The 27,032-nt window shown below is 37.4% G+C and overlaps 1 protein-coding gene across 1 annotated transcript in view; it reads right to left on the reverse strand.

The window, feature by feature from the left end:
* FAM3C (FAM3 metabolism regulating signaling molecule C) overlaps nucleotides 1-27,032 on the reverse strand; it is a 52,770-nt gene that overhangs the window by 5,064 nt on the left and 20,674 nt on the right. The window contains exons 4-8 of the mRNA XM_043872177.1: nucleotides 18,792-18,821; nucleotides 18,017-18,140; nucleotides 8,901-8,959; nucleotides 5,128-5,178; nucleotides 2,910-2,994 (exon numbers count right to left, since the gene is read on the reverse strand). Of these exons, the coding sequence (XP_043728112.1) occupies nucleotides 2,910-2,994; nucleotides 5,128-5,178; nucleotides 8,901-8,959; nucleotides 18,017-18,140; nucleotides 18,792-18,821 (349 nt within the window). The remainder of the gene's footprint in view (nucleotides 1-2,909; nucleotides 2,995-5,127; nucleotides 5,179-8,900; nucleotides 8,960-18,016; nucleotides 18,141-18,791; nucleotides 18,822-27,032) is intronic.

Consider the following 27,032-nt stretch of genomic DNA (forward strand, 5'->3'; position numbering starts at 1 on the left):
ACAAAAAATGCCTTCATAGTAGGTGGTTATCCAAATGCAGGCCTGGCCCCTGCCAGAAGTACATGCAATTTTTTCTTATCTAAAAAAATTTTACAATTAAGAAATATAATGAAGGGCAGTCACTTTTCCTTCTGGATTTCCAAATTTCAGAAGTTGTTGTTTTGATCTGCATGAATAAACTAGCCAATCTAGCAGCAACATGAAACTGAGCTTTCCATTTTGATTCCGCTCATCTTTCCTTACTTTCCTTTGAGAATACCCTTAGGTCCTAAGCAGAAAAGGATTAATACAGCAGGGCTTAGAAAGGCCTAAGAGCAAGACTGGTCCTTGGCTGGCTCTGGAAGCTTGGATTTGGGGAGGCTCCCCCCATTCCCAGAACTGATCAGAATGGCTCTCGTGTGTATAAACTGTGCAAACAAAGTAGTTTATGCCGAACACCTCCTTTCTGGCTGGGAATCTGGAATCTGGGGATGTATGAGGCAGACGGTGCCTCAGGACCAGCTCCCAGTAAAAACCCTGGGCCGTGAGCTCCAGTCAGCTTCCCGGGTGGACAGCAGCCCCAGTGTCGTCACAATCTGTTGCCAGAGGAATTAAGCATGTTCTGTGTCACTCCGCTTGGGAGAGGACTCTTGGAAACTCAGGTCTGGTGCCCTGGTTCCCTCCAGACTCTGCTCTGAACTAGCTGCCCTTCGTGGATTCTGCTTTGGAACCTTTTGCTGTGACAAATCATAGCCCTGAGTGAGCAGGTCTATAAACTGAGTCCTGGATTCCTCCCAGTGAATAATCAAACCTGGGGGTGGGCTTGGGCACCCATGCCACATGTCCCTGTGTCTAGCTAACTACAAGTTTATAACCAGACAACTTCTCCAACAATTTCTGAAGTTTCCTAATCTGCTTATGTAGAATTTGGGAAGTTTTATTATTCTTTTTTGCTATCTTCTATGTAACTAAGTAAAAGATGATTTCATGGTTCAAAGAAAAGTTGAAAACCATGCAACACAGCCAATATTTTGAGTGCTTGACATAGCAGATGTCAAAATATTCCATTTCTTTAAAAGGCAGTGCAGTGTAACTAATACATTTACACACAGCATTAATTCTGGAGATATATAACTGGCTCTTGAACAACCTGGGCTTGAACTGCCAGAGTCCACTTCTATTCCATGATGGGTTCAAATTAAGAAAAGGAAGTGTACAAAAATACAAGGCAAACCATGCTACTAATAACAACATTTTTATTACTACTACCAGGAAGACCTGAGTGCTCAAAATGAGATGAGGTTCATAAAACTACTAAAGGCCACAGAGGGAAATTTTGCTACCAAGTATAAATAATGAAGGGATCCACTGTTTCAGAATGATAGGATATCGAGATCAAAACACAACTGTCTTTTCCAGGGAGGCAAACACTCTTTAATCAATATAAAAAGGGAACAGTGGCTCAGCAATGTTCATATTAAGTACTTTAAAGTAAATTTAAGCCTCAAGGCACACACGTCACACACTTAAATTCTTAAGGAACTTGTTAATATAATCTTCAAGGTAATGTGAGTTATTTTAGAAGCAACATGGAAAGTGAAGATGTTAATACGTTAAAAGTTAAATATTCCAGTTTTTAAAAAAAAAACAAGGAAAATTTTAAAAACAACAGTTCAATAAAACTAAACCTAACTCCTAGCAAAATTTTAGAATGGATTACAAGAAGGAGATCCTGTGAGTATTAAGGAAAGAATAAGAAAATAAAGAGAAAGAGTAGTAGGAAGGAGGCTGGATTAATAAAGCTAAGTAAACATCATCTCATACTTTCAGCTTTAAAAGCAGTTTGGGGGCAGTAAGCCAGGGTATTATAATTAGGATCATCCACCAATTTCAAGCAGGCATCTGACAGTCTCAGAAAATGAAATAATTAAACAGCAACTGGACAGTATGCCTATTAGAGCACACTAGAAACTGAAAAGTAGTTTCTGCAGCTGATTAATAGATGAATCCCTCAGAAGTGGTCTCCAGTTGGTGGCACACTGCCTGTAGTAACCATGTTTATCATTGAGGACTTAGATTTAGAAATCTGAATGACTCTGGAGAGAGTACAAAGCCCAGACAATGGAAATCTCATAGGACAAATGTCAGCATCAAGACCAAGTGGGCCAATAACAGCAAAATTAAATTTAACAAGGGTATATGAATATGAAGTCTTCATTCAGATTGAACAAAACCAAGTTCTGAATGGGGAGAAAGACCTGACTTGCCAGTGATTAAAAAAAAAAACAAACAAAAAAACCTCTGAGATCAAATGAAGAGATCTGAGAATTCAAGCTGAAACACTGTGATGTGGCAGACGGAAGAACAGGAGCGCGACGCTCGTCATCGTGAACATTAACCGCAATTTCTCAAACATGGTGAGTGAGCACCTCCAAGGCACTCCGTACTGGCCAGACCGCTTCGGGAACACTATGTCCAACTCGGGGCTTCATTTTAGGAGGGACAATTATCATCTAGAGAATGCCCAAGAAATGCAACCAGGAGGGTAAAATGACGTAGAAACTTCACAGGATAAAAGATTAGAAGAGCCATTACAGTTTTAAAGGACTGGGGTTTCACAGGACAGACACACTTTGGGAAATGCCATAAGAAAATGGTACTGAAGAATATTATTGTCAGAGAAAATAATTTACAGTTGTTAAAAACAGAACATAAAAGAGTATAACAAACTTTATGTACAATGTGATTCTAATTTCACAATCATAGATGAATGATAAATACACAGAAAGAAAAATTTTTAAAAGTAAACAGTGTTTATCTGAAAGTTGGATTACTTGACTGTTATATAAATTTTTTCATTGAAAATGTATTGCTTATGTTACTATATATTATAGATCTGCAAAGTTGTGTAAATTTTGAAATTTACATACTTGGTTGCACCATCATCATATGTTCCCATTAAGACTATTGTTCCATCTTGTATGGCCTTCAGAAACTCAATAAATGGGGCCACATCTGAAAAAAACCAAAAAGGGTTAAGTGTTTTTTTTTTTTAAATGACTAACCATCATGATAATTTTTTAGAACTTAACAGTACAAAAAATGAGGTGTTTGTAAATTGATAATTTCTAATGCAGAGAAACCAAAAGAGAGACAAATTTTGTGAACAGGATAAAAATTAAGTTTCACATCAACTTAAAATTTCCCAATTCTGATTCACCCTGTGTGTGTTTCGTATTGATACTCCAGGGGCTAAATGAAAAAGCCATAGTGTATTGAAGTATGACATGATTTCAAGTAAGAAATTTAGGAGACAGGAGAAAGGTTCATGGACTCCCTGAGTATATGTAAAGTTGTTTGCATAGATACTTTTCTAAAAAAGAGAATTTTTATTTACTGCACAAAAGGATCTGTAATTTAAAAAAATTATATAAATACGTACACAGCTGATCCTTGAACAACAGGGGTTTGAGCTCAGGAGTCCACTTATACACAGATTTGTTTTCAATTAATCCTACAGTACCATGTGATCCTCATTTAGTTGAATCTGAGGATGCAGAACTGCAGGCATGGAGGCCAATTATGGAACTTGAGCACCTGAAGATTACGGGCTATCTGTAGAGGGTCCTGGAACCAGTCCCCTGCAGATAACGTGGGACAAGTGTACATACATCCATAGTGATTTAAAGAATCTTCTGGGAATATCTACTTACTATAAACTAGGGGAAGAAATGTAAGCTAGTTATCACTAAAAGTCAAACTAATTAAGGCAAATACTGCAGTCACTACCTGCTTCGTGTGCAGTATTAAGATTCACAAAGGATTAAACCATGTCAGTGACTATAAACTGGTGATATCAAAGAGGCTGACTGGGAACTATCCATACAAATCATTCTACATCTTGAACTCCTTACAATGTCAGATTCCTAAGTGCCCAAGTCTAATACTACTTCAAAACTATTCAGTTTCTTTCTACAGCAAATATTACAAAGACTTCTCTAAAACTGCATTCTATCTTAAAATAATAGCATTTTTAATTCAGAAAAAAATGTAAAAGAGCAGCTAACAAATCACTTCCATTTAAATCCAAAGATGGCAGTAAACTGCAACTACTTCTAAATTTGAGGGCTATTTTTAGCAGTAGTTTGCTGACCTGAGATGAAATACCAGAGCTTCTGGTCACATGACTGATTTCAACAACAGTTTTGTCAGACGTTTTCCATGTAATAAATTTTGGTAGAACCAATTATTCCTTTAAAATCTAAAACTGATGGCACATTTAGAGTTGATACACGTTTTGATAAAATGAAAAGTTCTGATCTCATTTAAAAAATAAATAATACATGGCATCTCATCACAAGCTGAAGAAGTATTAGAAAAGCTCAATGGTCTGAGAACAAGATAAAATTGGGAAGCCTAACAACTGCTGGCTTCCAGGGAATTCATAAAGTGGATGAGGAGGTGCAGGGGAGAGCCTCAACTTAGAAAAGAATCAACAGTTAAATCAGTGTTGGCCTTCCTTCAGACTTGAGGAAGAAATCTCTCTCTTTCAGGCACCATCTTTGAGGTGCCAGGTCTTTCCCTCTGCAGGCTGGTGACTAATTTCCACCTGCTCCTTGGAACTGCCAAATTAGGAAGATTATCTGTGGACTTCTCTAAGTACAATAAACTGGAAAGAAAATTCTACTCCTTCTCTCAAATATTCATCTTTTTGAATGATAATCCTGGTTATGAACTTAGTTTTTGAGACTGAAAAATTTTATGCAAAAAAATCAATTCAGTATGGTAAACACGATTACACTGGTTAAGCCCTTCTTCAAACTACTTATTTTTTTTTTTTTTAGAAATTTCAGACAGAAACCCAACGCAGCCTAAAGCTTTCAATTAGTGGTCCTGCAGAAAACAGGACTAAGACTTTAACAAATCTCAAGTGTGATTATCACTGCTCTTAATTACACATCACCAATAATTTTTATAAAAAAGCGAAGTGTATGCAGTATGACTAATCATTTAAATATGAGCTGGACATTCAGTGAAAAGAAACAAAATGAAAACAAAATAGTACCATTATTTTCTCATCAATGAACTACATTATATTGGTATGATTCAGTGCCAGCAACGGAACAGTTATACGTAAATCATACTTACTTCCTCCCCACATGTCAAAATATCTGGTGTCTATTAGCTCTCCCGTTTTGCCTAAAAGAGATTGAATTCATAGCAAATTATGCAACTGAAATATACTCTACATTGTATAAGACATATGATCTTGTCCAATGTGAATCCATTAGCAGAGAATTATTATGACAAATATTTAGAATTTGAATTGCATGCATCTAAAATTTTTTTCTAAAAGGGTAATTTTTGAATAGGACTTCTCACTAATTTTGTAAGCTGAAGAGTAGCAAACAAAAATTCACTACTAACTTTAGATAATTCAAATTCAAAGTTATATATTTTTCATCCTTATATGTTACCATCTTCCCTTATTTAAAAACCCATAAAAACATAAACCTTAAAAAAACAAAAACAAATGAATCCATGATATTTTCTGTTATTAAAGCAATCTTGCAAAAAAAAAAATGTATTTAATTTCCTTTTAAAAACCTTTTTTTTGCTATCAATTGGACAAATATGCATAGAATCTTTTATACATAGGAAAATGCAGAAACTAGAAACAAAAATATCTCTCATTGTGAAAACTATATAAATTATTTTCTACAGTATAAACTAGAGAAGGTGGCTGTGGATTCTCTTCTCCCCACACAGTTTGAGAGGGTGACTGTACCAAAAAGAGAAGTATGCAGCTGGGTCTCACTTCACAGGTTCATATTTTCAGATGTGCTTTTTCAAGAACACTTGAGATGTTCAAGATTCAGTGTGGACAATACTGAAAAATTACAACTGACTCTGACTCTTCATTCAGCCCCACACCCCATGCAACAGTCCACCACCGTCTGTCATTCTACACACCCGCATTCATGTCAGTCTATATCACGTTCAGTTCAGTTCAGTCGGTCAGTCGTGTCTGACGCTTTGCAACCCCATGGACCGCAGCACGCAAGGCCTCCCTGTCCATCACCAACTCCTGGAGTTTACTCAAACTCATGTCCATTGAGTCGGTGATGCCATCCAACCATCTCATCCTCTGTCATCCCCTTCTCCTCCTGCCCTCAATCTTTCCCAGCATCAGGGTCTTTTCTAATGACAAGGTCTTTGCATCAGGTAGCCAAAGTACTACAGTTTCAGCTTCAACATCAGTCCTTCCAATGAACACTCAGGACTGATTTCCTTTAGGATGGACTGGTTGGATCTCTTTGCAGTCCAAGGGACTCTCAATGGTCTTCTCCAACACCCCAGTTCAAAAACATCAATTCTTCAGTGCTCAGCTTTCTTTATAGTCCAACTCTCACATCCATACAAAACTACTGGAAAAATCACAGCCTTGACTACACAGACCTTTGTTGGCAAAGTAAGGTCTCTGCTTTTTAATATGCTGTTTAGGTTGGTCATAACTTTCCTTCCAAGGAGTAAATGTCTTTTAATTTCATGGCTGCAATCAACATCTGCACTGATTTTGGAGCCCCCAAAAATCAAGTCAGCCACCGTTTCCAGTTGCCACATCTATTTGCCATGAAGTAATGGGGCTGGATGTCATGATCTTTGTTTTCTGAGTGTTGAGCTTTAAGCCAACTTTTTCATTCCCCTCTTTCGCATTCATCAATAGGCTCTTTAGTTCTTCTTCACTTTCTGCCATAATGGTGGTGTCATCTGCAGATCTGAGATTACTGATATTTCTCCCAGCAATCTTGATTCCAGCTTGTGCTTCCTCCAGCCCAGCGTTTCTCATGATATACTCTGAATATAAGTTAAATAAGCAGAGTGACAATATACATCCTTGATGTATTCCTTTTCCTATTTGAAACCAGTCTGTCATTTCATGTCCAGTTCTAACTGTTGCTTCCTACCCTGCATACAGATTTCTGAAGAGGCAGATCAGGTGGTCTGCTATTCCCATCTCTTTCAGAATTTTCCACAGTTTATTGTGATCCACACAGTCAAAGGCTTTGGCATAGTCAGTAAAGCAGAAATAGATGTTTCTCTGGAACTCTCTTGTTTCTTTGATGATCCAGCGGATGTTGGCAATTTGATCTCTGGTTCCTCTGCCTTTTCTAAAACCAGCTTGTATATCTGGAAGTTCACGGTTCATGTATTGCTGAAGCCTGGCTTGGAAAATTTTGAGCACTACTTTACTAGCATGAGAGATGAGTGCAATTGTGCAGCAGTTTGAGCATTCTTTGGCATTGCCTTTCCTTGAGATTGGAATGAAAACTGACCTTTTCCAGTCCTGTGGCCACTGCTGAGTTTTCCAAATTTGCTGGCATATTGAGTGCAGCACTTTCACAGCATCATCTTTCAGGATTTGAAACAGCTCAACTGGAATTCCATCACCTCCACTAGCTTTGTTTGTGTGATGCTTCCTAAGGCCCACTTGACTTCACACTCCAGGATGTCTGGCTCTAGGTGAGTGATCACATCATTGTGATCATCTGGGTCATGAAGATCTTTTTTGTACAGTTCTTCTGTGTATTCTTGCCACCTCTTCTTAATATCTTCTGCTTCTGTTAGGTCCATACCATTTCTGTTCTTTATTGAGCCCATCTTTGCCTGAAATGCTCCCTTGGTATCTCTAACTTTCTTGAAGAGATCTCTAGTCTTTCCCATTCTATTGTTTTCCTCTATTTCTTTGCACTGATCACTGAGGAAGGCTTTCTTATCTCTCCTTGCTATTCTTTGGAACTCTATATTCAAATGGGAATATCTTTCTTTTTCTCCTTTGCTTTTCACTTCTCTTCTTTTCACAGCTATTTGTAAGGCCTCCTCAGACCGCCATGTTGCTTTTTTGCATTTCTTTTTCTTGGGGATGGTCTTGATTCCTGTCTCCTGTACACTGTCACGAACCTCTGTCCATATTTCTTCAGGCACTCTGTCTAACAGATCTAGTCCCTTAAATCTATTTCTTACTTCCACTGTATAATCATAAAGCATTTGATTTAGGTCATACCTGAATGGTCTAGTGGTTTTCTCCACTTTCTTCAATTTCAGTCTGAATTTGGCAATAAGGAGTTCATAGTCTGAGCCACAGTCAGCTCCCGGTCTTGTTTTTGCTGACTGTATAGAACTTCTCCATCTTTGGCTGCAAAGAATATAATCAATCTGATTTCGGTGTTGGCGGTCTGGTGATGTCCATGTGTAGAGTCTTCTCTTGTGTTGTTGGAAGAGGGCGTTTGCTATGACCAGTGCGTTCTCTTGGCAAACTCTATTAGCCTTTGCCCTGCTTCATTCTGTACTCCAAGGCCAAATTTGCCTGTTACTCCAGGTGTTTGACTTCCTACTTTTGCATTCCAGTCCCCTATAATGAAAAGGACATCTTTTTCGGGTGTTAGTTGCAAAAGGTTTATAGGTCTTCATAGAACCGTTCAACTTCAACTTCTTCAGTGTTACTGGTTGGGGCATAGACTTGGATTACCATGATATTGAATGTTTTGCCTTGGAAACGAACAGAGATCATTCTGATACATTACGTTAGGATTCCAATATCTGCAGCACGAATTCATCAATTGTTAGATAATGTTAGATTGGTTGTATCCTGACAATCTCATGGGAGGCTCTCTATACACTGCACAGCAAGCTGGATGCTTCCAAGAGAGCGTGATGTAAACACCGAAATGCAGTGTCTCATCTCTACTCATAGCTGATGTTGTGGGAGGATGGGGGGAGAGCTTTAATGTCAAGCTTGACTCTTTCTTACCTGATCTCTTGATATAAGAGTATATTTTATTTTGGGCCATATAAATATGCCTATATACCGCTATACCCTTATATTCACCATACCCATAAGGTAAAATAACTATTCTTACCATTTACCAAGGCAACATTGATTCCTCTTCCAACATTATTCTTAACACCACTCATTAAACTGAAGGAGGAAAAGTTAAGACAAATTTAGAATTAGATATTGCACATAAACATCCATTAGGGAAAGTCATTCATGCTAAAAAAATACAGTTGGGAATGTTATATATACACACAGCTGTTTAGTACTACAGTGGAGACTGAAAGGTCTCTAAGTCAGAGAAGACTGTCTAACACTGAATAATTTAAAAGCAACTTTAAGATTTCACAAACAGAAATATATATTAAAAAGTATTACAGTCAAAATACTAGACTCCTTCTTGCTGCCCTGCATCAGATTATGAAAGACCATTTTAGAAAATCTATCAAACACATGGACACTATGCTCACAGCCTGCACCATTCTCAAAGGAATAAAAAGGATAAACTCTAGTGTACTTTCTACAATGTTAATGTGACATGAAACAGAGGTGAGATGCTACCAAAATCTTTTATAACCTAAAAGCAAGAAGATTAACTTAATTGTGAACATTCTCTTAGTGATTACTGATGCAAAATTTCTCAATACCCAGAAGAAGGAATATTGTATTCATATAATTACAGCATTGAACCACAAGACTTGCAATGTCATTCTGTGGTAATCAGCCTCCACAGGCAGCTCACAGACCATTACATAAAGATAATAAATACTGTGAAATGGAAGGTACGAGCAAAATATTTGCTTGTTATCAGTTCAGTTTGTTGAATTAAAATTATTAAACTAAAAGTGTAGGTACCTTTTATTCTAAAAAATCACAGTGATGTAATGTTAAATGATTAAGAAGTGGTTTAAGGTGGTGGGGAAGTGAGTATGCATATATGTGAATACATACTCTGTACTCATACATGATACATCTATCCTTTATCCATCTATTAACAGATATTCAGACTTTCTATCTCTTACCTATTTGAAATAATTATATTCTCAACCAACAATGTAAGTTTATTATAAATTTTACTGACAGAAAGGATGTGAAGCACACAAATTTCACAAATAATAAAATACATACTTGATTATAAATTTCACGTAGCCACTGATTCTCACAGAATGTGTTATGATTTTCATGGAACTCATTTTACTTAACCTATGGTAGCAAGTGATGAATAAGTAAAATTCCAACACAAATGTTGGATGTTAGTTCATTTAAAGAATAAAACAAAGTCAGAAAAACTTGAAACAGTGAACAATAAAGACATATGCTAAAATTTCACTTGTCTGTCAATGATGTGAGTGATGTTTTTGTTGACTCACTGAAAGGCAACTTCCTCAACTTTTGTGCTGTTCCAAATACCTACAAACATAATATACTTTTAATTTTACTCTGGACAATGAACATTTTCTCCCTCATTTTCTTAAGTCTGGACCTTGAGTCAGCAAAATTTTTCTGTAAGGGGCCAGAAAGTAAATATCAAAAGCAAGCACTAAAAAACCTACACAAAGATATACACTCAATAAATAAATAAGAAGTTTTTAAAAATGTTCACATAACTCACAGGAAGGCAGTAAAAGAAAACAGAAACAAAAAAGATAACAGAAAGTAATAAAACGGCAGGCTTAAGCCTGAGCACATCAATAATTATAATTATAAATAGTTCAAAAATATCCAATGAAGATAGAAATTGGGATGGTGGATTAAAATAGGACTCGACTACATGCTGTCTATCAGAAATAGGCAGAAACAATCCAGAAGTCTACAAACTAATGAATGGAAATGAAATTAGTGAAACTAAACAAAATGTGACGTATCTATACAATGGACTATCTTTCAGCCATAAAAAGAAGTGAAGTACTGATATATACTATAACATGGATGAACCCTGAAAACACGGTGCTTAGTGAAGAAGCTGATCACAAAAAAACCCCTACATATTATTTATATATACATAAAAAGTCCAAAACAGGCAAATCTATAGAGACAGAAAGTACACTCAGTAGTTACTTCAGGCTGCTGGGGGGAGGGCAGATGGAGTAGAGTGCAACAGGAAAGGAGCAGGACAACAGCTGAAGGACACAGCATGCCCTTCTGAGGTATGATAATGTTCTAAAACTAAGTGTGGTGATGGGTGCACACATCTGTGAATACACTAAAATCCAATGACTGTGTATTTTAACTGAATGTACGGTAAATGAGCTATATCTCAATAAAGCTGTTTAAACAAAAGCAAACAGGAATGGCTATATTAATATCAATTAAAATAGATTTCTGAGCAAAGAAAAACATCAGAGACAGAGAGGAGGTTTGCATAAAGATCAAAGGGTCAATCTAGCAAGAAGACATAGCCATCCCAAGTGTGTGTACCAAGCAATCAAGGTATAAAACATGTGAAGCAAACCTAGGTAGAACTGATAGGAGAAAAAGACAAATCTACAATTACAGTTGGACATGTCAATATCCCTCTCTCAACAGTTGAAAGACAGGAAATTAAAAAGAGTATACAAGAATTCAACAACAGCATTAACCATCAGGGTCTAATTGACATTTAAAGAATATTCTACTCGCTGACAAATATACATTCTTTCCAAGTACCCATTCTTCCAGCATATACTAAGAAAGACCATATCATGGGCCATAAAGCAAACCTCAACAAATTTAAAAGTACTGAAATCATATCAAATGTGTCTCCAACCACAATGAAATCAATAATAAAAGATAACAGGTAATTCTCCAAACATCTGGAAACTAAACAATATACTTCTAAATAATCTATGGGTCAAAGAAGCCTGAAGTGAAAAATTAAAAAACACACTGAAAATGCAGCTTATTAAAATTTGCGAGGCATAGCTAAACTGTGGTATATCCATAGAGTACTACTCAGAATTAAAATAGGAGCAAATTATTAATACGTAATAATATTTCAAGACCATTATGCTGAATGAAAAAAAAAAACCCAATCTCAAATGCTTACATATTATATGACTCTATTTATACAATATTCTCAAAACATCAAAGTCAGCGAAGTGATGTCTCTGCTTTTTAATACACTGTCTAGGTTTGTCATAGCTTTTCTTCTAAGGAGGAAGCATCTTTTAATTTTGTGGCTGCAGTCACTATCTGCAGTCATTTTGGAATGCAAGAAAATAAAATCTGTCACTGCTTCCACTTTTTCCATTTCTATTTGCCAGGAAGTGACGGGACCAGATGCCATGATCATAGTTTTTTGAATATTGAGTTTCAAGCCAGCTTTTTCACTCTTCTTTTTGACCCTCATCAAGAAGTTCTTTGTACCTCTTCATTTCCTGCCATTAGAGTGATATTATCTGTGTATTTGAGGTTAACCTTGATTCCAGCTTGTGATTCATCCAGTCTGGCATTTTGCATGATGTACTCTGAATATAAGTTAAATAAGCAGGGTGACAATATACAGCCTTGAAGTACTCCTTTCCCAATTTTGAACCAGTCAGTTGTTCTGTGTCTGGTTCTAACTGCTGCTTCTTGACCTGCATACAGGTTTCTCAGGAGACAGGTAAGGTGGTCTATCTCTTGAAGAATTTTCCAGTTTGTTGTGATCCACACATTCAAAGGCTTTAGCATAGTCAATGAAGCAGAAGTAGGTGTTCTTCTGGAATTCCCTTGGTTTCTGCATGACCCAATGAATGTAGACAATTTGATCTCTGGTTCTTCTGCCTTTCCTAAACCCAGCTTGTACATCTGGAAGTTCTTGGTTCACAAACTGCTAAAGCCTAACTTGAAGGATTTTGAGCATTACTTTGCTAGCATGTGAAATAAGCACAATTGTACAATAGTTTGAACAGTCGTTGCATTGTCCTTCTTCAGGACTGTAATGAAAACTGACCTTTTCCAGTCCTGTGGCCACTGCCGAGTTCTCCAAATTTGCTGAAACACTGAGTGTAGCACATTACCAGCATCATCTTTTAGAATTGTAAATAGCTCAGCTGGAATTTCGTCACCTCCATTAGCTTTGTTTGTAGTAATGCTTCCTAAGGCTCACTTGACTTCGTACTCCGGGATGTGTGAGTGACCATACCATCATGCTTATCCAGGTCATTAAGACCTTTCTTGTATACCTCTTCTTTGTATTCTTGCCACCTCTTCTTAATCTCTTCTGCTTCTGTTAGGTCCTTACTGTTTCTGTCCTTTATCGTGCTCATCCTTGCATGAAATATTCCCTTGATATCTCCAATTTTCTTGAAGAGATCTCTAGTCCTAACTATAGACACACTGTACTAATTGCCAATTTCCATTCTGATACTGTACTGTAATTCCATAAGACCTAACCGTGGGGAAAATGGGTGAACAGCACATGGGATCTCTCTGTACTATCTTTGCAACTGCCTGCAATTTCTGTAATTGTTTCAAAACTGAAAAGTAAAAGAAAAACTCTACTCCAAGATCTATTGAAAAAGGAAAAGCATAAAATTTTAATTTGTAAAATCTTGGCGTCCCTGGTGGCTCAGGGAATGGTAAAGAATCTGCCTGCAATGCAGAGTTCCATCCCTGGGTCAGGAAGATTCCCTGGAGAGGAAACGGCAGCCCACTCCAATATTCTTGCCTGGAGAATTCCATGAACAGAGGACCCTGGAGGGCTACAGTCCATGGGGACACAGAGTCGGACACGACTTAGTAGCATTTAACTATCTACTCATACTTGTGAATCTGCCTTCAAAATTTCACTTGTTCTGTAAAACTGAAAAAGTGAAAGTCAAAGTCAAAGTTGCTCAGTTGTGTCCAACTCTTTCTGATCCCAAGGACTATAGAGTCCATGGAATTCTCCAGGCCAGAATACTGGAGTGGGTAGCCTTTGCCTTCTCTAGGGGATCTTCCCAACCCAGGGATCAAACCCAGGTCTCCCACATTGCAGGCGAATTCTTTACCAGCTGAGCCACAAGGGAAGCCCAAGAATACTGGAGTGGGTAGCCTATCCCTTCTCCAGATCTTCCTGACCCAGGAATAGTTAAATAAAACATAGATCTTTCCTATATGTGTGCAAGACCAGGTTTGAAAGGTGGTCTGTAAGAGGTACCAAACAAGACTGTTGCATAAAAGAGGGAAGTTTCGAAGTACATTTGGTCTACTCCTTTTGCAAATGTGTTATAGCCATCATTAATGTGAAGAAGCCACAGCGATGACTAATTAACTGTTAAAGTAATAATTAAGCATCATGGTGTCTTCTTCAGGAGAGATCATTTGGAGTGTTCTGCTGTGTCTATCAGAGAGCAAAGAAAGGCAGCAAAGCTACATGGTGACATGGGCTTCCCACAAGAGGGCAGTAGCTTATCAAGTTAAAAACCAGACTTCAATCAGGGGAAACCTATAGCCAGCAAAGGACAAATCAGTAAAGATTTTAAATCTATACAGGTTAGTCACCCAGTACTAACACAAGCTGAAATACTTTCTTTCTCTTTCATGAATATGAAGGTTCCCCCCACCACTCCACATATGCAGGCAAATAGTTAAAGAAAATGATTATATCCTCTATAGACAGATTCTACACCTTCGAATACAGTTTTGTTTCAAATACCTACAACATGTTCCAGCTATTACGCCTTAAAATGGTTTAGAGAAGGGTTTAACAAACTATAGCCTACGGGTCAAATCTAGCCAGCTGACTGGCTGGCTGCTTTGTTTTCCCACTCATGAGCTTAAAATGGTTCTTATATTTTTATATGGTTACATTTAAAATGATTACGTAAGTACCTACATCATATCCTTGATTTTATCTTTTGGTTCTCCCAGCCAAAAATCCTATCTTGTTCGTCAATGTGAAGGAAAAAAAAAACCCCCAAAATAGTCCACCACATAACTTCTGTACCAAACATTAAGATTATAATAAAAGATGAAGTATTATTCCCAATATCAACTTCCTATAAACTGAAATAAGAGTATATGCCTGAAATAAAAGCTAGATCTTGAATATAAGCAAACTCCTAGGGGTTCTCTAATACAAAAGAAAAAAAAGCTATAATTCCTGTATTATGTGACACCTCATATTTATACCTGGGATTTTCTAAATATTTCTAAATAATGAGAAGTTTGAAATCCATCTAATCTCCATAATATATCTTGACTGCATCTACTTGTCCTATAAACCATGACCATGACTCTGTTTTAATCTTTGTTTGTATTAGGGTTTCTAAATCTTAGTCTACAATGATATTATAGATTTGATAATTCATGAGGAAGGGCTGTCCTGTGCACTGTAGGAAATTTAAGAGCATCCTTGGTCTCTACAAGCAGCACCTCTGGAGCTGTGATGCCCCAAAATGTCTACAGACCTTGACAAGTTTCTCCTGGGGAGAAAACTGCCCCCACTGAGAAGCACTGATCTGGACTAGTAGTCTGCAAAATGAGTTTGCGTATACTTAGAGCATGTGTAGGAAAATATTAAAATTTCTACTTATGTATTCTTAGGATCCACTTACATATTTCAGTGAGCACACATGCAAACAAGTCTCTTGCCAATTGTGGGTGGCGGGGGGGCATTGAAAGGCTGTGCCAGCACCTGGGAAAGGCCAATTGCTGTCTACTTTTACTCCTCTCATCATTTTACTCAGCAGTCAGATCATTTTCTTCAATATAAATGAAGTGAAGACATGCCGGAGTTTGAAAACCTTCAACAACCTCTCAACACTCTCCAAAAAAGATCTCATCTCCTTTTCTGCACGGCCTGTAAGTTCCAATGAGCTGGCCATTATCCACTTCTCTCCAGCTCTTTCCCACCATGGGCCTTCAAGCGTGTTCCTCTGTCTGTTTAGAATGGTCTTCCCCTGGCAGTCTTCCTTCTTATCCTTTAATTCTCAGACTAAATATCACTATCTTAGAAAAACATTCCTTGACCCACTCAATCTAAAGTTGGACACCTTGATCTCATCTCACTGCCCCCATCAGTATCTGTCACACCCTGCTGCTCTGGGCAGTATGTGCAACAATTTCTAACTATTTATTTGCATTTATTTCTGAAATATCCTTCTCCCTACCAGACTGTATGTTCCATGAGAGCAGGAACTGTGCTCAGTAAATACCCGCTGAAGAAAAAGTGAATGGAATGAAAGATGCTAAGAAAATTCAGATTTATTTAAAATTTTTGTTGAAAAACTCTTTCAATACAGAATTAGAACATACTGGAAAGAAAGCACTAGACTGAATTGTCCCTACCGGTTCTCCACTAGGGATCCCTGGTCAATAGTTTAATCTCCTTTCAAGGACTAGATTTCAGGGCCTGAGGCATAACTATGAAATCCCACCAATTATTCACTCTCTCACACGAATGGCAGAATGATTCCTGAAAAGCAGATGGACAGCTGGCCTGTCTTAGTTTTATGGTTAAACAAACTGAAATATAAATTCTACATGACACGCCCACTATGCTAGAACCAAATTCTCTGGCTCTGAGACAATACTTTTTTTTAATTTTTACCAGACTCCACTGCTTAATACACTTCTCTCTTCTTTTTAACTTATTATAATCTGTGAATAGACAACCTGCTATTATTTACTAGTTTGATATCTTCTTTGAATTAAACCTTACATGCTTCAAGGGGGCAGAGATATATGAAGATAGCCTGTTATGAATGGACTGGGCATTCTAAGAGAACTTTCTACTTATTATTCAGGATCAAATATCTGGCCCCTTTAGCCAAACAAGGTGAAAAGGGGGAATGGAACATTCTAAAGTAATGGGAAGGATGTTATTTAATGCAAAATCTACAAACTTCAAAAATCCATAGGCTTTCAATTCAGTAAAGCAAGACTGTTATGAGACATCAGAGGACGATGGATGAACAATGGATTATCATCTGCCTGAGAATAAAGGAAACCTTAGGATCACCTGGCTCAAGCTTTTAATTTTACAGTAAAAGTTTTATTCTAAGAGGCTAAATCCTACACATGGCTAACTGAAAAGAGAAGAAAGGATAAAAATGTTAGCGCTTCTATATTAAAAAGAAAAGACAAAAAGCTGGGAAATACTGCCCCATTTCCTCCTATCTGTAAAATTACCTCACTCTTTATATAATTAAATGGCACATATATTATTTTATTATATATTATATATATATTATATATATTTATATAATATATATTATTATATAATATATATTATATAATATATATTATTATATAATATATATTTATATATATTTTATTATATATTTATTATGTAAAGCCTATCATGTATCTAATTTTTCAGACAAGACCCGATTAGAAGCAACCAACAAAAAGCAGGGTTTGTGACTTCAGAGCTAGGAACTTAGAAATGATAATTAGAATAACTAGAAAATATGGCACACACTGTCCAGAGCATGTGTGATGGCAAGGGTGTGATGAATACTGATGGGGGTGAGTGAAGTGAGGGGGAGGTGTCCAACTTTAGACTGAGTGGGTCAAAAAACGTTTCTCTAATCCAAGAACTTCACAACAAGTGACACAGGAGTAGGAGACGAAAAAAGCCTAAAAGGTATACTTTGCAGAGCATCTCGATAAAGGAAACCATTCAGTTTAGTGGCAAGCAGTTCTGGGCCACGACGGACTTGAGGTTATTACTGGGCTATTTCACACTTCAGCAGGCAGCATTCAAACATTTAAAATGTGAGATGTTGGTTTGTAAGATAAAGCATTCATTATCTGGGGCAGTCTAGTTGACGAAAATAATCCTACTTGGACTTTCTGCAGTGACGGAAATGCCTTCTACCTGTGCTGCTGCACTGGGTAGCCACAAGCTGCATGTGGCTATTAGCACTTGAAATATGGCTGGTATGACTGAGGAAGTGAACTTTAATTTTAATTAATTTAAATGAATTAATTTTTCCCCTATTACTTAGGAACCAAAATTAAATAGCTATCTGTGTCTATGACTATCAGATGGGATCCAGAAAATTCATTCAGAGGAAATCTCTCATCAATACGTGAAGCTGGATAAATGCAGTGTTCTTACCGCAATCTAGTGCAGAATTTAAGAACTTTAAGACTCCTTAAATGAGTGGGGGAAATTGCAGGATGGAAACGGAAATCACTTTTCTTTAGTAAAGGTATGCTCAATACATTTTCAAAAGATCCAGTAAACTCAGGTTCAATTTGCTAAAATTTAATAGTGCTCCTTATACTTCCAAACTGATAAGCACTTACACATTGTCCTCCAGGCAGATTTTGGGTCCCACCACATTGGCTGCTCCACTTGCCATTTTAAAAGCAAAATGCTTCTCAGGGCAAGCTTTTGAGATTCCACATTTATATCTGGGAGGTTTTGTAGCTTTGGAGAGAAAAAAAAAAAAAATTTTTTTTCAAAGAAAAAACTGTTAACAGATTCTGTGTTTAGTTTGCTTCAGATCTCAAACCACAAAGGGCATTATGCAAACACCAAGATATATATATGTGTGTGTGTGTATACATATATATATATTTTTTTTTTAAACTACATGCTAGGTTTTTTATTTTCCTGAGAGTTTCAAAGAATCTCAAAAAAAAAAAAAAAAAGAAAGAAAGAAAAAGAAAACCACAAACAAACCAAACAGAACCTCCTAGGAAACAAACTAAAAATGAAAAAATGAATATAAATGGAACAAGTAATATGATCGTCACTGAGGGCAAATATAATGTATCTAATTATTTTTAAGGTTTATTTTACAAATCCAGGATGTGGAGGTGTAGGATTGTTACTCTCCATTTCCACTCCACATATGCCTGATGCATCACCAAATATCTGCTCACAAACTAAGTCTAACTAGGAATTCTCCTTTTACGTACTTTCTATTCTTAAAATACTGAAGCTAAAAAACATTAATGGAACAAAATATCCATTATAAATAAACACCCAAAATATTGAGCTGTCCAATCAAATAGTTTCCTTATAACAAGAGAAAAAGAATAAACTATATGCAAAATATTGAGAGGGAATACTTACAACGTACAACGGCATCCAATGCTGACCTTGCTAAGGAAAAAAAAAGTTATTTTTGTTAGAAAGAATAAGGCTATTGGCAAGTATCACTTTTAAACATGTATAGAGGTAATAGGTCTATTAAATGTGTTTGAATTATTACTTAGCATACAATAAATAAAACATGAATATTACTTTAGAGGAAAAGTGAGAAAGTAATTTTAGGCTACATAAATTACCATAAACAATCATGAGAAATTATGGGAGCATTATTTTATTACTGACAGAGCATTTTGCTTTTACCTTTACATTTTGTTTTTAGTTTTAGTTATTATAAATGTAAATCCCAATCATATTACTAGCTATAATTACCACACTGTACAAATGCCAGGCTGGATGAAGTACAAGCTAGAATCAAGATTGCCAGGAGAAATATCAATAACCTCAGATACACAGATGACACCACCCTTATGGTAGCAAGCAACAAAGAACTAAAGAGCCTCTTAAGGAAAGTGAAAGAGGAGAGTGAAAAAGTTGGCTTAAAACTCAATATCCAGAAAACTAAGATCAAGGCATCAGGTCCCATCACTTCATGGCAAATAGATGGGGAAACAATGGAAACAGTGACAGACTTTATTTTGGATGGCTTCAAAATCACTGCAGACAGTGACTGCAGCCATGAAATTAAAGACTCCTGCTCCTTGGAAGAAAAGCTATGATCAACCTAGACAGCATATTAAAAAGCAGAGACATTACTTTGCCAACAAAGGTCTGTCTAGTCAAAGCTATGGTTTTTCCAGTAGTCATGTATGGAGTGAGAGTTGGACTATAAAGAAAGCTGAGTACCAAAGAATTGATGCTTTTGAACTGTGGTGTTGGAGAAGACTCTTGAGAGTCCCTTGGACTGCAAAGAGATCCAACCAGTCCATCCTAAAGGAAATCAGTCCTGAATATTCATTGGAAGGACTGATGTTGAAGCTGAAACTCCAATTCTTTAGCCACCTGATGCGAAGAACCGACTCATTGGAAAAGACCCTGATGCTGGGAAAGACTGAAGGCGGGAGGAGAAGGGGACAACAGAGGATGAGATGCTTGGATGGCATCACCAATGTGATGGACATGAGTTTGAGTAGGCTCCAGGAGTCGGTGATGGACAGGGAAGCCTGGCATGCTGCAGTCCGTGGGGTTGCAAAGAGTCGGACATGATTGAGCGACTGAACTAAACTGAACTGAACTGTCCATTCAATTGCCAAACTTGATAATCTTACAACTGGGAGTTTGTATCCTTTGAGCAACATCTCCTCATGACTTCCATCCTCTCCCAATTCTTGGTAACCACCATTTCACCTCTGTTTCTCTGAGCTAATCTTTTTTCCACATGTAAGTGATATCATGAAGTATTTCAAAGTTCCCTTTATATGGCCTCAAATATATATTTGGTGACTATTAGGGTATTTAAAAGTTGTTGCTGCTGTATGGTGTTGTATACATGTGCACACAAAGTCCTGGATAATATACATGAATCTATCTCAGAGGTTAGGCTGAGAGATTTGGTGGGAAGAACACAAGAGGGCCAGTGGTGGTAGGAAGGTTTAATTTCCCTAAAATTGCAATGTACTAGGTGTAATTAGGGGGAAAAAAAAAAGGTCATTACTAAGAGGGTTTTTTTTTTAATCATTTATCAGTTAAAGGAAGCCAGAATTTCCTGGTCAATCTTAACCTGAATGCAGTAGATCTTAACCTAGAAATCTACACTTAGAGCTTCTTAAAAGCACTAACATTTGATCCTAGCCCATGCTATATGTGCTAAGTTGCTTTAGTCGTGTTCGACTCTTTGAGACCCTATGGACTGGGGCCCTCCAGGTTCCTCTGTCCATGGGATTCTCCAGGCAAGAATACTGGAGCAGGTTGCTGTGACCTCCTCCAGGGGGTTTTCCTGACTCAGGGGTTGAACCCGAGTCTCTTGCATTGGCAGGCAGGTTCCTTACCACTGAAGCCACCTGAGAATACAATACAGATAATCAATAGTATTGTGGATAGCCATTTCCGGATGTGGCTAATAAGCATGTGGTGTCATAAATGCTTGCCAGCTGTCTGATTATAAATAGACATTTAGTTTTTAGTTCTGTACTGTTTCGGTAACTGAATTTCCTGTAAAAACCAGTTCTGAAAGAGAGAATAGAACAGAATGCTAAGACTAAAAATAATATGTAAATGTTTAAAAACAGGAAGATGACTAAGTAACTGAAGGTCATCAACTCTACAGAATACTCAGAATACTATGCACCACTGAAGTCATAAAGGCAATGCAGTCACATGGGAAAAGTTTAATGCATGGAATAAAGCAAAAGATAAACTTTATTTGTGAGTACTAAGAACACGCATGGATAAGGACAAAGACTTGAAGGAAATAAAAAACAATCAATTGGTAAATGAAGGTGCTGGGGCTCATTTTTCAATTTCCTTAATTATATCATAAAAGGGAAAAATAAATTCTAGACATCATCTGGTCCAAAGCTCTCACTTCTGTAAATAAGAAAATGAAAACCAGAGAGAAACTAGCAACCAGTGATTAATAGCATGTAGACTAGAAAGTCTCAATTTCACTTAGACCTAAACAAACACATACTATCAGGCTCAGGTGTTAGAACACTGTTCAAATCAGGAATGCTTGTATACCTAACTTATGACAGAAAGATACGTGGAAGACAGTGGGATCAGAACACAGGTAATATAACAGCTCATTCCCATACGTGGGGCACTCTGTCAAGTACTTTATCATGTACTTTGATTTGCTCATCACCTTGGGGCTTCCCTGGTGGTTAAAACATAAAGAATCTGTCTGCAGTTCAGGAGACCTGGGGGTTCAATCCCTGGGTTGGGAAGATCCCCTGGAGGAGGGAATAGCAACCCACTCCACTATTCTTGCCTGGAGAATTCCACGGACAGAGGAGCCAGGGGTTGCAAGGAGTCGGACACTACTGACCAACTAACACTAACACTTCTGTTTTAAAGAGAAAGAAACTGACATCAGATAGGTTCACCGATTGAATTTGTCCTATCCATAATCAGTCATTGATAAGAATCAGTTTTCAAAGCCATATCTCATTCGAGCACCCAAACTCATATTGCATCCCCCCCAGATGGGACTGTCTGAGGTCTAGTGATCACAGGAGGTACAAAATCCAGTGGTCCTTCGAGGAGCCGGAAGCCAGGATAGGGAGCTTTCAGGACCATTCTTTTGACTGCAGAGTGGAGAACAGACATCAGAGGGTTCAAGATTCGAGATGAGTCCACAAGGACAGGGATGCTGCTAAAGTAATCCAGGAAAAAACAGGTAGCGGCTGAAACAAAGGTAGTGACTGTAGGTTTGAAAGTAGTCGACGGGCTCAGAACAACTAAGGTAGCAACACTGATGAGACTGCGGAACAGACCCGAAGAAGGCATGAAGGAAAGGGAGGAATCAAGTTTACTTCTCAGACATCCACCTTTAGAAGCATTCCTTCATCCATTCACATGAGCCAAAGGGAAAAAAAACATCATCTCTCACTCATGATGTTTGTTGTCTAGCGAGGAGATAGGGTGTGGGATGGGTGCTTGAGTTCCCTGTGGCTCTGTTCATTTTAAGGTACTTTGAGATGATCTGGGTGGAAGTCTAAGAGCCAGCTGTAAATGAGACCGGGGACGAAGATATAAACTGGAAAACTGGCAAATGATGAGGTCGTGCAAAGAGAGGATTTAAAATGAGCAGAGGGCTGATGAGAGAAACCTTAGAGACATCAATAATCTGCTAACTTTCAAAGGAAGAGTGTGGCTGATGAAAAGGAGGTAGAAGGAAAATCACAGATGAGCCTCTAAAATGATTAAACTGGTTTGACTGAGAAACTTGAGAGAGATTAATAAATAAAAAATAATGTTATTCAATTTAAAAACTTTACTGGGACACAATCTGGAGTAAATGTTTCTTAATCATCAGACTTTTGAGCAAATAACTTTTGGGCAAATTACCTCCATTTAATTTGTGTAAGAGTAATGGGAGAAGATGCTCAAAGGAGGAAAAAAAAAACCTTTGTGAAAATCTTTTCAGATTAAAACTAATTTTATCCAATATGTATAAGCAAAAGCCCTCTATCTGGCCTTCAGTTCTGAGAATTTTTAACACCTGGAGGGTAAACAGATAAAATTTCATAAATCAAACAGGATGGTTATAGACAATGGACACAGCATACAAACACAAAAACACCTCCTTTTCTGCAACTTTAATTCCTCAAACTACTTTGATGGCTTTAATTCTTAAGGTCTTTCAATATACCCAGTTTTTCACTTCAAGGAAACAACAAACACTTCTGATTTGTTTTTTTCAGTGAATGTCTTTCAATGAGTCAGGCTAAATAAATCTAATATAATTATTTTGTACTTTAGCTTTTAATAATAGCTCAAGTGATTTACATATGTATTATTTCAATGGTTTAAATTTAAAAGGTAAAAATAAATTAACTCAATAGAATAGTAAGGATTGACTGCAACAATATATGTAAAAATAATGTGGATTACTTTCAGCCCATTTTTGTTAAGTATCCTTTTTTAAGTAGAAAACTAATCCTGTATTAAGCCACAATCATAACTAAGACTTGTAGACTGTACCCACGTTGATGCCCTGGTGTGATACCGGATGGAATTTAAGATGCTACCAATGGGAAACTGAGTAAAGGGTATACAGAATCTCCCCATATTACTTCTTACAAATGCACAAGAATCTAAAATTATCTTAAAAAGTTTTGTTAAAGGTTGCTTAAAAACATCAATTTATATTTGCATATTCAACTAATTTTAGGCAAAATTTCATTTGTCTTTTCTAGAAATGTTTGTCTTATTTTTTTAAAACAGTACTATATAATCAAATGTAAATTTATATAAACTATCAAGTAAGTTATTAAATCAACAAATTGACAAATGGGAAAAATTCACCACCCAAAGAGGCCCTCTAAAATACTGATTATAGAAACAATGTCAAGCTAAATTTAAGTTAGATGCTCAACAAATGACAAATACAACCACATCTCCATTTTTGCTCAATTATTCTGAAATGAGAATTAAAAATAACTGCACAAATTAAATTCTCACCAATTCAATAGATTGGAATCCAATAAGGTTGTGTAGATGGATACAGAGTACAACTTCAATTATGATAACAAAATAAACCATCTGCTCAAACAATGACTAAACTAAATAGCTAAAACACATACAATAAAAACTTGCAGGTTCCTAACATTAAGCGAAATGAAAATGAATAAAGACAACTGCCTTAGTTAAAGCAGCTCAGTGTTTTCACAGCTGATGATCAGCGGCTTGTCAACTAACACAGCTTTAAACAAATACTACTTTGAAAATGCTCTTTCTCTACACAAAAGTCCTAATCTTCAATTATCTACATTCATTTTCCATTCAATCAGCATGTACTATCTACAGGATCTGGTGCTATATGCCGGGTGAGTCAGCAAGACATTACTGCTCCCAACATCTGTTCTCCAGTAAGGAAAGCCAAATACATGATAAAGAATAAAAGAAAAGAAATTCTATAATTTATGGCAGAATAAAATCAGGTCAAATTGAGATATAAGTTCTAAGCATTAGAACTGACAGTTTAGAAAAAGGAGCAACACTCTTAACAGGGAAAACAGGGAGACTCAAATACCATTTCTCCCAAGAAAGGGCATTTGTGCGGTTTTGAAAAACGAGAACAATTAACAGATGAAGGGGAGAGAGAAAGAAAGATGTGTGGGTAAAGAATCAGCAGAGTCAAAGCTATGGTTTTTCCAGTAGTCATGTATGGATATGAGAGGTGGGCCATAAGGAAGGCTGAGCACCAACAAATTGATGCTTTCGAACTGTGGTGCTGGAGAAGACCCTTGAGAGTCCTAAGGACAGTCAATCCTAAAGGAAGTCAACCCTGAATATTCATTGGCAGGACTGATACTGAAGCTCCAATACTTTGGCCACCTGATGCAAAGAGCCGACTCATTGGAAAAGACCCTGATGCTGGAAAAGATTGAAGGCAAAAGAAGAAAGGGAAGGCAGAAATTGAGAGGATTAGAGAGCATCACCGACTCAACGGACATGAATTTGAGCAAACTCTAAGAGATAATGGAGGACAGAGGAGCTTCGCAGGCTACATACAGTTCATGGGGTTGCAAAGAGCTGGATATGACTTCGAGACTGAACAACAAGGAATCAGCATGAACAAAGGCCGAGGGTCTGTGTCTGTAGGTCACATGCACATGGATGTGGCAGGTGGGTAAGGGGAAGTACAGGTCAGGAAGATAGAAGTAGGCTGGGACTGAGTGCTATCCTGGTAGGGAGTTTAGGTTTTACTCTCCAGTAGCTGGAAATACTGAAGGTTCAAGAATTTTGAGAGAATCCCCATGGCAGTGTTGACACAGGCAGATATCAAAGATGAGAAATAGACACAGGAAAATCTCTGAGATGCCCAAATAAACCATCCAAACTAGAGATGATGATCCAAACCAGGGAAACACTGTGACCTCACCCAATCTCTTCTCTCTGAAAACAGTGGGTTTTTTCCCAAAGTAATTTTTCATTTGTACCAATGATCCCACTGCCGCGTTCTCTTAAGGATCCTCCTTTTCTGAATGTTCAGTCTCTTCCCGTTGATTTGTAATTCACTGACTTTTTACCCAAGGACTACAGACAAGCCAAAACCTCTCCATTACATCAAAAAGGAAAAAAAAAAATGTTCAACTTCCTTTGGCCTTGAGCTAGGATTCCATAACCATCTTCCTTTACCATAACCTTTCTTAGAAGAACTAGCTACAACACACTGTTTCCACAGCAACACTGAACAAGTCCTAAATGCCTTCCCTGTTTTCACCCCACCCTTCAATTGAAACCAGCTGTGCTCTCAAAGGAGCCAGGCTGGCCCTCTGCAGTAACAGAACATGGCCCAGAAGTCAAGACATGTCTCACTACACTTTGCAACAGCTATTCTGTGCTTGATCCTGGATACCTCACCTATTTTTTCAGTACCAAAAAATAGATGGTTAGGAGGAAAACAACCAGCACATTAAGAAGAATGGTTCAAAGGGAGGATTTCATAAATTGATAAGATAAAACCTTAGACAAAGATGACTTGGGTGGAGAAGGACCACAGCTTAACTATGTGAGAGATTCAACAGGTAGAAGGAAGACCAATGGACTAAAATTACTTGGGAGTATAAAAGGTAGAATTCAGTGCAATACAAGGAAGCACTTTTAAGTAGTCATTGTAAGAAAAGTCACCTGAAAATGTATAAAAACAAATATGTACAGAAATTATGGACTACATGTCAGAACCGTCTAAAACCCAATATATATATAAACAAATATGTACAGAAATTAAGGACTATATGTCAGAACTGTCTAAAGTCCAATACCCAGTACATGGTCTCTGGATAGAAAGTCAGCCATCACCTGGAAGCTTGAAATGCAGACTCTCAGGCCCCATCCCAGACAGTGAAGCAGAACCTGCATTTATCAAGATTCCCTAGAGATTCTTCTGACATCAAAAAATTGGAAAAACAGTGGTTTAAGGGAGTCTTGAAACTAGATGTGAGAGGGAGTGTATTAGGTCTTGGGGATCCCTTCCAAATACTAACTTATAGAAAGCAAAACTCATCCACTACTCCAGAGAGCTCAAGGCTGTTTCATCTGATCTCTGCCTACTAGGTTAAAACACTGTTTCTGTTTCACAGTCTGACCTTTCATTAGTAATTTTTTAATACTTTAAACAGTGCTCAGCCAAAGCATATTCAAATATTTCAAATGTTAACTTATTTTATCAGCTCGAAAGATTTTGTTTAAAACTGAAGTAAGGCAGCTTATAGTGGGACATTTACAACACAGCATCAAATAAATTGGTAAAAAGAAAAATGTCGAAAAAATTGCAGAAAGAAAACAAGGGTAGGAAAAGCAAGATGGATGTCAATGGCTGGTATTTAAAATGTTTTATCATGACTCCTAATCACTTGCTAATTGAGGGTTAGAATTGGCTCCAAGTTTTTAAGCAGCCAATTCAAATATCTTCTAGAATGTGCATTTAAAATGCCATGATTAATATCCCTGCTGCTGCTGCTAAGTCACTTCAGTTGTGTCCAACTCTGTGCAACCCCACAGACAGCAGCCTGCCAGGCTCCCCCACCCCCTAGGCACACATAAAATAGGCCCCATTAAATACATTCAAAATGTTGAATAGAAGATTCATGCTTTATA

The sequence above is a fragment of the Cervus elaphus genome, chromosome 18 (genome assembly GCF_910594005.1).
Source record: "Cervus elaphus chromosome 18, mCerEla1.1, whole genome shotgun sequence".
Taxonomy (NCBI): Eukaryota; Metazoa; Chordata; class Mammalia; order Artiodactyla; family Cervidae; genus Cervus; species Cervus elaphus.